The sequence below is a fragment of the Dipodomys ordii genome, unplaced genomic scaffold (genome assembly GCF_000151885.1).
Source record: "Dipodomys ordii isolate 6190 unplaced genomic scaffold, Dord_2.0 Scaffold6, whole genome shotgun sequence".
In the NCBI taxonomy this organism is placed as follows: domain Eukaryota; kingdom Metazoa; phylum Chordata; class Mammalia; order Rodentia; family Heteromyidae; genus Dipodomys; species Dipodomys ordii.
Window position 1 is genome coordinate 226126 of NW_012267222.1, and position 11505 is coordinate 237630.

An 11505-nucleotide genomic window follows, 5' to 3' on the forward strand; every position below is an offset into this window, starting at 1 on the left:
CCGAGCCCCAGCCGCCGGCGCGCCGGCTCCCCGCGCTCCCGAGCCCGAGCTGCCCCCATTCACTCACCCCTGCGCCGCCGCCGCCGCCGCCGGTACCCGAACTTGAGGAGAAACTGCGCCTGGAGAACGCGCCGGCGTCGTCACCTCCGGCGCGGACGCGGAATGATGACATCAGGCGGGCCGGGGGCGGGAAACCGCGCCTGACGTCACTTCTTGGCCGTCGCGCGCCGATGACGCACTTGCGCCCTAGGGAACCGGTGCCGGCGCGGTCCCCGGAGCCGCGCCCAGAGGCCGCCGGTGCCCGCGGCGGCCCCGTTGGCCCCCCGCCGTCCGCCCGGCCAGCTGGGGGAAGCGGGGCTCGGCCTGCGCCGACCTCTGAACCCGGGGCCAGGGCGGCTCTGCTAACCGGGGGTCGACTCCCCTCGTCCCCGGTGACTTGAATCCCCGAGCTCTGAAGCCGGGAAGCGCCCCTCCCGCGTCCGTGCTGTGAAATGGCGGGGAGTGGACAGACCGACGGGACTTCCGGACCGAGGAGTCCCACGAAGAATGCTTGACCTTTGGGCTGGGAAGGGGGCTCAGTGGTAGAACACTTGCCTTGCATGCCTGAGGCCCTGGGTTCGATTCCACACAAGCAAAAAGCCGGAAGTGGCGCTGTGGCTCAAGTGGTAGAGCGCTCGCCTTGAGCTGAAGAGCTGAGGGACAGCGCCCAGGCCCGGAGTTCAGGCCCCACGACCAGACCCAAAGGAAAAAAATTAAAAAAAAATACTTGACCTTTGTTTTCCTCTTTCAGAAGGCCTTTGACGGTTGCTTCCATGCCTTTCTCCTGTAGACTGACCTGCGCAGGCCGCAGCCCCAGGACAATGCACAGGGTCGGCTCATCGCACAGCAGAACCAAGGCTCACTCACGTATTTTCAGACCGTGTTGTTGGCGGCACTAGGCTACCAACATGAATACTGCAACAGGTGAATTCAAAACACTGTACACGTAAGTTTTGTATCCTGTACTTTAATTCAGTTTTGCTTGGTATAAAACAAATAAGACCGCACTGAAGTAGGCAAGGATAGTTCTCAAGTTTTTCTTTTTTGGCAATACTGGAACTGAATTCCATCTCAGATGGGAGGCAACGGCTCTACTAGATCCATGCCTCCGGCTTACCACACCTCCCTCTGAGGTAGGTCTCAGCAGCTGTGCCCTGCCTGGCCTCCAGTGCTCCATCCTCCTGCCTCTGGGAATGGCTGAGGTCACACGCATGTACCCCATGTCTGACCTCAAATTTTCTCAAGGTGGGAATGTCATGAGGCCCTCATCAAGAGGACTCTACACCACCACTTGTGCAGACGCCCTCACCTGCAGAGAGCCTCTAAATCACACTTGAACAAATACACTTTCCAAAAATGAAAACTTAAAATACAAACAAGACTTTTTCCAATTGGAATAACTGCAAACAATCTGAGCCCCAAAGAAAACGGTAAGTATTTCAGAGACCCCAAAGCTGGTATGTCCTTTGCTCTGAGCTAGAGTGGGTACAGCTTGTCCATGGTCAGCATAATCTTGAGGATCTACTCCTGGTCCCTGTCCAGGAGAGCTAAACATTTTTTTTCCCCAGACTTTTTTTTTTAATTGTGAAAATACTGTAGAGGGGATACAATTACATGGGTAAGGTAATGAGTACATTTTTTACCAAGCATTATTGCCTCCTCCTTTGTTTCCCCTTCCCAAGCTAAACATTCTTATTTACAAACTGAGAAAATGTGCTGGGTGTGTGGCTTAGTGGTTCAGTTTGCCTAGCAGGTGCACAGCCCTAGGTTCAATCCCTAGCACTTGGGGGGGGGGGAGGAAGAGGAGGGGGAAACAATACTAGTAGCTCACACCTGTAACTCTAGCCTCTCAGGAGGCTGAGATCTGGGGAATGATGGTTCAAGGCCAGTCTGGTCAGACAAGTTTGAAACTCCCACCTCCCAAATAACTAGCAAAAAGCAGAAATGGAAGGGTAGCTGAAGTTGTACAGTGCCAACTTAGTGAGGTTGTTGAGTTCAAATCCCCAAAAAGGAGAGATGAAGAAGTTACAACCAGGCTATATTTTGAAAAAGAAAAAAAGTCCATAATAGAATATTGGTCAAAGGCAAAATAAAATTAAAAACTTAATCGGAAATCAGGCATTGTGACCATCCTTGTAACCCCAGCACTTTTGACACCGAGGCTGAATGATCTCTAGCTCAAGGACCCTAGGCTTAAAAGCACCCCCCACAATAAAAGATTTCTATCTTTAATAACTTCCTTGGTTTAGTTTCCAAATCAAGGAAACAGTGTAAATATTTGTGTATCTGTGCTGGGACTTGAACTCAAGGCCTCCTTTCCTGGGCATTTCACTCAATGCTGGTACTCTTATCACTTGGAGCCACACCACCACTTCCAATGTAAACATTCTGAAGCCCTGGGAAGCACCTCGTCTGGTCGATGTGAAAATGCGCTGTACCTCCACAATCTCTACTGAGCTAAACCAGGAAGCTAAAGCGTACTGGTTTTGTGGTAAAGGTTTTAAAGGCACTACTGAGCAGAGCAGAGCTCTATTTGGCTGACAGTTGTGTGTGTGTATACATGTGTACGCACACATTCGCATGTGTGCGTGTTGGTACTGGGGCTTAAATTTAGGGCTTCCATTCTCTTGGCTTCTCAAGCTAGCGCTCTATCACTTGAACCATGTTTGGTTCTGGCTTTTTTTTTTTGCCAGTTGTGGGGACTGAACTCTGGGCCTGGGCACTGTCCCTCAGCTCTTCAGCTCAAGGCCAGTGCTCTACCACTTGAACCACAATGCCACTTCTGGCTTTTTCTGCTTATGTGGTGCTGAGCAATCAAACCCAGGGCCTCATGCATGGGAGGCAAGCCACCACTGAGCCACCTTCCCAGCCCCTGGTTCTGGCTTTTTAATGGTTAACTGGGTGTAAGTCTTTTGGATTTGTCTGTCCATGCTGGCTTTGATCCTCAGTCCTCAGATGTTAGCCTCCCAAGTAGCTAGGATTACAAGCCTGAGCCACTGGCGCCTGGCTGACTGATATTCCTTGTAATCCGCCCCCCCCCCCCTTAGGGGCCTCTGATTCACCATGTTTATTTTTCTCAAATTAAAGACACATTTTGGATTGTACAAGAGTATTCTCAACTTCATAAGCAGATATATAATGTTGATATAGAGGAATTTATGATTAACAGAAAATAAAAGTATTTTTAGGTCAGCGCTGTGTGCATGGCTATAGCCTCAGTCACTTGGAAGGTGGGGATAGGAGGTTTCAGGCCAACCAGGGCAAAAAGTTAGCAACAGCTCATTTCAACAAATAAGCCAGGTGGTACACAGCCACGGGGGAGCCCTAGACAGCATCCTGGTCAAGGACCGCAGACAAAAGGCGGTACCCTCCCTGAAAACAACTCAGAGCGAAAGGGCTGGCAGAGGGTCTGAGCGGCAGAGCTACCAGGCTCACACCTCCCGGGAGAGTGCTGTAGCACTAAACCATACTCCAAAACTTGTATGCCTCCAAATATGTGGCAAACAAGTGAAGGAAGTTCTGTCCAGCTTACAAAGGCACAGACAATGACCTGGATAAAGGAGGAATTAACCCAAGTAACAACACCCAGTGTAAGTGCTTCTGCACACGAGAACATACTATTCTACATAAAAGTACTACACAACATTAATTTAAAAAAATGTCTGTACAATCATAAGTGGTCAGGCTGCGCTTCGAACTGTCCTGGGACAACTGTGGGAAGCAACACATGGGAAGCAAGGTGTGGTGAGGAGATGGGGCAGGAATGTGGGGCCAGAGCCTGGGGGGAGGAGGCATCTCAGGAGTGTCACAGGAAATTGCCTCACTTGCTCACAACTTTAGAAAATGTTTTGTTTACGGGGGTTGGGGGAAAAGGGGGGGAGAGGGGGGGAAAGGGGTGAGGAAAAGGTAGAGGAGGAATCGTTTCTTGGGCCACTACCTAGCCACTGTGGCACTCAGGCCAGGCATTCCCAACAATACTCGGAAGCCACTGAACCCTTAGGCGTGGTCTGCAGGAGGGCTGGGGCTCTTCCAACTAACGCCTACAGAGTTGCATCTTCCTCCTTGTAGCAGAAGCTTGGGAGCTTTGCTCTTGAGTAGACGAACCTGCTGTGCAGATGAAGCCCGCATCCATCCCCAGGCCACCTCCACTGTATTTTCTTTGGAGGAAAAGAAGGAGAAACCTGGGCAAGATCATCTTTAAAGTCGTGAAATCATCTTCACAGCAGAGGTGACCTCAGTGCAGACTGCACAGCTGGCTGGTCCCAGAGACAGGAGGGCAGTGTTTTAAAAGGTGGCTTGCAGGTTAAAAAGGCCTCATTTCTATTCATCATGGCAGACTTTCAAGTAGGAAGATGTTACTGAGGCGTAATTATTGCTCTTTATTTCTGAGATGTTAACCTCCTGCAGGGGCTGCTTTTGTACTCTCCAGGCTGGAAGCCAAGTGGAAACGAGTGACTGTCTGTCATGGGCACCGAAGGCCTGAGGAGCGGGGAAGGGAAGTTAGACGGTGCCAGCAGCTTCAGCCCAAGAGCCCCAGGGCTCAGGCTGATGCAGAAGGTCTCCAAGACTGGCTGGTGAAGAACGAAGCCCCCCTCAGAGCCCCAGAGATGAAGAGTGAAATGAAACCTCAGCCTCCAGGGCTCAGGGCACGGTCCCCTTTGCCCTCCTGAGCTGGCGAGGAGGGGGTTCACACACCTGGCCGCGGTCCCGCAGGATGCCATCACCTCCTGCACAGGGACTCCCGAAACCTTTGGCACTTGCTTTGCTAAGACAGAGTGTCACTGAATAAGCACGAGGGCTCTGCCCTGTCCTATGTGCCTCTGCACAGACATATGGCAGAGCTGCTGACCCCAGCATCAGGGACCCAGGCGCTGCCCACGTGGGACTCAGAACAGGACAGGCAGCATCAGCAGGAGGTGGGGACTCAGGGCAGCCCAGGCCAAGAAGGGGCCCTGCCCTTCCTGGGCGATTTAATGGCGTCCCCAGGTGACCTCAGGACAGCGCAAGCACAGTCAGGGAGGGAAGCAAGTCCCCGCACCCCCGCCCTTGTTTCTGGGTCTGGCTGCCTGGAGCCATGGGTCCCTGTGATTCGCTGGCTTGGTGATAACTTCCCAGCTACCACCAGGCGGGGCACCCTCATTCAGGTTGACCCAGGAGCTGTGGTCACCACAGGGCAGCCTTAAGTGTGCCAGGCCATGAGCTGTGGCCGCCTGCCCCCTCCTTCCTGCAGTGCTCAGCACTCACCATTAAACATGAGTCCCAGGGAGAAGAGCCTCACACCCCCCTCCAGCCCGGCCCGCGGTGGGGGACGGTGCAGCGCACGCGGCAGTTGGGCAGCCTGTGCTCAGTGGTGCTGTCGGGGCTCCTGGGGGCCCGGGGCCTCTGTGCTCGCTGCGGCCAGGCTCTGCACGGCCTCCTGCTGGCGCTGCCGGGCCTTGGTGTACAGCAGCACTCCCACTGTCACAAGGATGGTGCCAATGGCGGACAGGCTGGTGATTTTGTTGCCAAAAACGATGATGCTGAGCCAGATGGACAGCGCATGCTTCACGGTGCTGGCGACACTGCGGCAGCGGGGCAGAAGGCAGGTGAGGCCCGTGCCCACCCTGGTAAGCCCACCCCAGATGCACACCTCTGCGCGCCCACGCGGGAGCCCCGGGGGCCTGGGCCTTGTGGGGACACAGACGGAAAGCCTTTTACTGGCTACTGCATTCCTTCTTTTTCTCTGGAGTTGAGCACTTTTTGTTACAAAAAACGTCAGAGGCGCAAAGTGTGGGTCTGCCTCAAGTGGGAGTGGCCAGGCACAGTGGTGCACACCTGTGATTCTACTTATTTATTTTTTGGGTCTGGTCGTGGGGCCTGAATTGTGGGCCTGGGCGCTGTCCCTCAGCTCTTCAGCTCAAGGCTAGCGCTCTACCACTTGAGCCACAGCGCCACTTCCGGCTTTTTTCTGTTTGTTTATGTGGTGCTGAGGAATTGAACCCAGGGCCTCATGCATGTGAGGCAAGCGCTCTACCACTGAGCCACCTTCCCAACCCCCTCCCTGAGCTTCTTTTGTTCAAGGCTAGCACTCTACCACTTGAGTCACAGCACCACTTCTGGCTTTTTCCATTCATGTAGGACTGAGGAATCGAACCCAGGGCTTCATGCATGCAAGGCAAATGTTCCACCAGTGAGCCACATTCCCAGCCCTTCTCTCTTTTTTGAGATAGGGTCTCCCTACATAGCTCAGTCTGAGCCTCAAACTCAAAATCCCGCTGTTCCAGCCACCTGAAGTGTATACAGATCTATTTCCTGTCATCAATCCCTAAACAATATAAAAGGGGTTGGGAAGATGGCTCAGTGGTAGAGTGCTTGCCTAAACAATATAAAATGCTAATAAAACATAAATGCTACGTAGATAGCTGTTACATTGTTTAGGAATGATCACCAATACTGAAGATCCACGTTTTAGAATCGTGAGCCTGTTGGGGAGAGGGGTCTCCTCCCTGACATCTCCTGAGGTGGCTTCAGGCACCGTGTGACCCAGCTAGATGGGAGTTCAGGGATTGGGGGGAGGCAGCCCTGAGTGTCCACTGCTGGCCGGGCAGCAGCCTGGCCATCACATACACTGTCTGCACATTCCAGAAGTCCTCATCTACCTCCCCATTGTCCTGCCCACCTCCCCATGACAGTTTGAAGTTTAAAAAAAATCAGGTCCACCAACACAGCAGGACAGAGCCAGGGATCAGCCCTCACGACAAGAGCACCTCCATCCAAGTGCTGCTGGAAGACGCATACCTGTGGGATGGGACCTGTCCCAGCACAAGAGCGGCACAGGCAGACCGGCTTCCAGAGGCCAGCACTGGACACTCTCATCACTCACATGTAAATTGATGAAAGACAATAAAAGATCTATCTTTCAGGACTGGTGGCTCCAGCCTGTGGGCCTAGCTGCTGGGGAAGTGGAGATCCAGACATCTTGGTTTGAGGCCAGCCCAGGAATACAGTTGCAGAAGCTCCATCTCAACTGATTAGTTGGGCAAACAGACACTCTGGTGTCCCCAGATACAACAGAAGCACAATGGCTGGGCACGGTGGCCCGGGCCTCACTGCCAGCCAGCCAGGGCAGCAGAGGCAGAAGGCCCACAGCTGAGTCTGGCCACGCCTCCCGTGAGATCCTGCCTTGAGAATAACCAATGAAATGAGGGGCTGGAGATGTGGCTTGAGTGGCAGAGTGTCTGCCTGGAGAGTGCAAAGCCCTGAGTTCAATCTCCAGCGCTAGAAACCAAGAGTAACTGAACAAATTACTCTCTGGCCAATGTGGCCAGCGGCTGCGGCATGGGCAGCATCAGCAGAGGTAGTAGTGGACAGCACTTCACAGAGTGGTACTCGAGGACCAGGAACTTGTCCCATGCTGACTCCTCATAGGGCTCCTCTGAAGACCCACTGCACCTGTGCTGGATGGCCAGTTAGCACTATGGAAGAACCCTGGATAGCTTTCATGAAACCGCCCACGTTGGCCTTCCCTGCAGACCCCAGGGATGCCCCGTGCCCACCTGAAGGTCACAGGGGAGATCTTCCCCATGAGGGCGTAGGCGGTGACGCTCTGGAGGTGGAACAGGGCGCCGTCTGTCAGCAGCAGCAGCACAATGTCCTGGCTGTAGCTGAAGCTCTTCCCACTCCTCCCAATCACAGGCACATCCTAAAGCCAGAATACAAGGATGCGGTGCTGGCCTGTGCCCACTGGTACACCCCGCCGGGGAGGGGTCACGTCACCAACACCCAGCAGTCAGGTGAAGCCAGTGACGTTGAGGAGAGCACTGCAGGCGACCGTTAGGCTGACAGCCCAATGGGCCTTACCAGGACTCTCAACGTGCTTGGCCAGGAGTATAATAAAAACTGCACTGATGCCGGGCACCGGTGGCTCACGCCTGTCATCCTAGCTACTCAGGAGGCTGAGATCTGAGGATCACGGTTCAAAGCCAGCCCAGGCAGGAGAGTCCCTGAGACTCTAATCACCAATAAACCACCAGAAAACCAGAAGTGGCGCTGTGGCTCAAGCAGTAGAGCACTAGCCTTGAGCTGAAGAGCTCAGAGACAGCACCCAGGCCCAGAGTTCAAGACCCACGACTGACAAAAACCTAAACCAAACAAACCCACTGCATACTTTTAGGACAGTTGCTGTGGAAAACAAACCAGGTACTGCATGCACCCTGGGAGGCTGAGGCAGGACTGTGAGTTCAAGGCCAACCTGGATCGCATACCAAAACTTTGTCCTCTAGAAGACCAAACAAAATGCAAACAAACAAGCAGCCAGGAACTGGTGGCTCCTGCCTATAATCCCAGTTACTCAGGAGGCTGAGATCTGAGGATCACAGTTTAAAAGCCAGGCCAGGCAGGAGAGTCCACGAAAGTCTTATCTCCATTTAAACCATCAGAAAGCCAAAAGTGGAACTGGGGCTCAAGTGGTAGAGAGCCAGCCTTGAACAAAAAAGATCAAGGATGGGGCTGGGAAGTTGGTTCAGTGGTAGAGCGCTTACCTTGCATGCCTGAGGCCCTGGGTTCGATTCCTCAGCACCACATAAGAAAAAAGCCAGAAGTGGTGCTGTAGCTCAAGTGGTAGAGCACTAGCCTTGAGCTGAAGAGCTGAGGGACAGTGCCCAGGCCCAGAGTTCAGGCCCCACGACCGGACCCAAAAAAAAAAAATCAGGGATAACACCTGGGCCCTGAGTTCAAACCACTAGGATGGATACATAAAAAGAAAAAAAAAAAAAAGGCAGAAAACAAGCATTAATGAGGACCTGGGGAAATGGTGACCCCTTGGCCCCGGTGGGGTGAAAAGGTGTGGCCACCTGCAGGGAGTACAACAGCTCCTCAAAACCTAAACAGCCAGGCTCCAGTGGCTCATGCCTGTAATCCCAGCTACTTGGGAGGCTGAGATCTGAGGACTGCAATTTAAAGCCAGCACAGACAGGAAAAGTCCGTGAGACTCTTATTGCCAAATAACCATCAAGCCCAAAGTGGAGCTGTGGCTCAGTGGTGAAGCGCTAGCTTTGGGCATACAAGCGCAGGGACAGTGCCCAAGCACAGACTTCAAGCCCAACAATAAGGTAAGCAAACCTAAAAAAACCCTTGTACATAAATCTCAGCAAACCACCACAGACCAGCAGGGCCACAGTTGCCTAAGAGCCTCCCAGCTGTGCTCTCCTCCCCGCAACCAGCTGTGCACCCCGAGAGCCAGAGGAACAGTGGTCAAACCCACCATGAAGAAGATCCAGGCAGGGATGAGCATGGCCGTGGCGGCTGCGCTGGTGTAGAACTGCAGCTCCGGGGCCCTGTGGGGGCGTCACTCTACCAGAATGCCCCAGCGCGCACCCGCCTGCCCGCCCGCCGGCACCAGGAATGCCCCGGGCCCACGCCCCAGGACAAGGAAGGGAAGGGTCAGCACAGAGCAGCTGGTGGTGCCAGCCCAGGCTGCTCCCTACGCCAAGTAAGAGGCAGGTGTTTATACTGGGCACCCGGAGCCTTCACGGGGTGGACACCCACCCACGAGCCTCCCCGAAGACACTCACGAGAACTTGTACTTGTCCCCACTCAGGAGCTTTTTTGAGAAGACATTCTGCAAGCTAGAACAGAGAAGAGGTCATGCAGGAGTGTGGACATGCCGGCCGGCCTGCGGTCCTGGGCTAGGTGTGTCCAGCATTGGGCGAGGGTGAGGCCCATGCCTGGCTGCCTCTACCTGAGCCATGCCTCCAGCTCTTCTTGGCACTGTTTTGGTGTAAGTACTGGGGCTTGAACTCAGAGCCTGAGCACTGCCCCTTAGAGCTTTCTCTTCTCAAGGCTGGTGCTCTACCATAGGAGCCACAACTCTTGCTTATTTGCTAGTTAACTGGAGGTAAGAGTGATACAGACTTGGCTGTCTAGCCTGGATTTGAACTGAAATTCTCAGACCTCAACCTCCTGAGTAGCTAGGATTACAGGCATGAGCCACCGGTGTGCCACCGGTACCCAGCTTGCACTGGTTATTTTTTAGCTAGGGATGTGCCTTTTGTCTGGCCATATGACTGAATGTCTTTTGTGCTTTCTGTAGGAGCCACCTACCCCTCTTCCACTGAGACAGTCTAATCAATGTTTTTGCGAGGCTGTTCTGGAACCACGGGCCTCCTAATCTTGGTCTCTTGTGTAGCGGGATGGCAGGTATGCACCACCAGGCTGAGGTCTTGGTTGAGAAGGGGTCTCAAAGGGCTTCTGCCCAAGCTAGCCTGGAACAGGTAGCTTCCCGAGTAGCTAGGACTACAGGTGTGAGCCACCAGTGCTCCACTTGCCATGCTGGTTCTGTGTGTGTTGGACATACACGTGTACTTAGTAAGGCTGCGCTTACACTGTGCTGTCAGCATTCAAGGTCTCAGGACTGTGCACCAAGTTCGGGCCACGGCAGGGGGGCCTGGCCCATCACAGGCATGGCTGACTTGTCTGCACCAAGTGCTCCTGGGCCCAGCGCAGGAGCAGGAAAGCCTGTGCCCCTCCCATGACTCACCAGTCCATGACATTGGTGGACAACGCAGCCGAAAACCCTAGGACGTTGAAGCTCAGCTCAGTGGCGGTGCACAGCGCCAGCCCCCCCATCACAGGGACAAGGGACAGGTTGACCAGCAGCCCTGGGAAAGGCAAAACACGCGGGTGCTGCTGCAGCCCTCCCCAGGAGTGGGACTGTCCCCATCTCTACCCCTGCAGGACAGGACAGACCTGCAGCTCCATCCACAGACTGGCCCACAACCTGGTGCTTCTAAAGCTTGTTTTCCGGACAAGGTCTGAGCTTCCCCCTGGGGCTGCCCCAGGAGGAGCGGACGGGGCCCAGGGCAGCCGGCCAGGCCTGCGGAGCTGGTGGTCCAGGCGGGAGGGGGCGCAGGAGGTCCGCACCTGTGTACTCCCCCAGGATCATTCGAGACAGGATCACTGTGAAGATGGGCGCGGAGCTCTTCACTGTCTCAGCGAAGGAAACCGCCACGTTCTTCAGGCTCACCAGCCCCAACACCACGGTCGCAAACCTCAAAGCAAAAGCAGCGTGAGGACGAGCCTGTCCACACAGGGCAGTTCTGGCTCTCACGGCGATCCTAGCTATCAGGAGGTGAGACCTGAGTGAGGCTCGTGCTTCAGAGCCGGCCCGGGCAGAGGTCCAAGACATTCATCTCCAATTAAGTGGAAGTGTGACCCAAATGGTAGAGTGCCAGCCTTGAGTAAAAAAGCTAAGCAAGAGTGTGAGGCCCTGAGTTCAAGCTCCAGTACTGGTGTGTGCACAGGCACACACACAGCACACAGGAGAGAGGCCCCAAGAGTTAGCTCCAGCCTGTGGGCCCTCTGGTTGGTATTCCACCACCTTGGCCCTCCCTCCATGTGTGGAGGCCTGGCCTTCAGCTCCAAGGGTGGCTGCACAACGTGAAGGTGACTGCACTGCTAGAGGTGCAGGGCCTGGCTCCCCCCCCCCCC

The 11505-nt window shown here is 54.5% G+C and overlaps 2 protein-coding genes across 3 annotated transcripts in view; both read right to left on the reverse strand.

Moving 5' to 3' along the window:
• Positions 1-144, reverse strand: part of LOC105999027 (cyclin-dependent kinase 11B) — a 34034-nt gene extending 33890 nt beyond the window's left edge. For both annotated transcript variants that reach the window (XM_013033933.1, XM_013033956.1), the window contains exon 1: positions 68-144. The gene's annotated coding sequence lies outside the window, so the exon portion shown is untranslated. The remainder of the gene's footprint in view (positions 1-67) is intronic.
• A 4254-nt stretch (positions 145-4398) lies between these two features.
• The window catches only part of Slc35e2b (solute carrier family 35, member E2B), a 21712-nt gene continuing 14605 nt past the window's right edge, over positions 4399-11505 (reverse strand). The window contains exons 5-10 of the mRNA XM_013031398.1: positions 10939-11066; positions 10556-10676; positions 9591-9644; positions 9281-9353; positions 7575-7720; positions 4399-5600 (exon numbers count right to left, since the gene is read on the reverse strand). Coding sequence (XP_012886852.1) covers positions 5384-5600; positions 7575-7720; positions 9281-9353; positions 9591-9644; positions 10556-10676; positions 10939-11066 — 739 coding nt within the window. The 3' untranslated portion in view covers positions 4399-5383. The remainder of the gene's footprint in view (positions 5601-7574; positions 7721-9280; positions 9354-9590; positions 9645-10555; positions 10677-10938; positions 11067-11505) is intronic.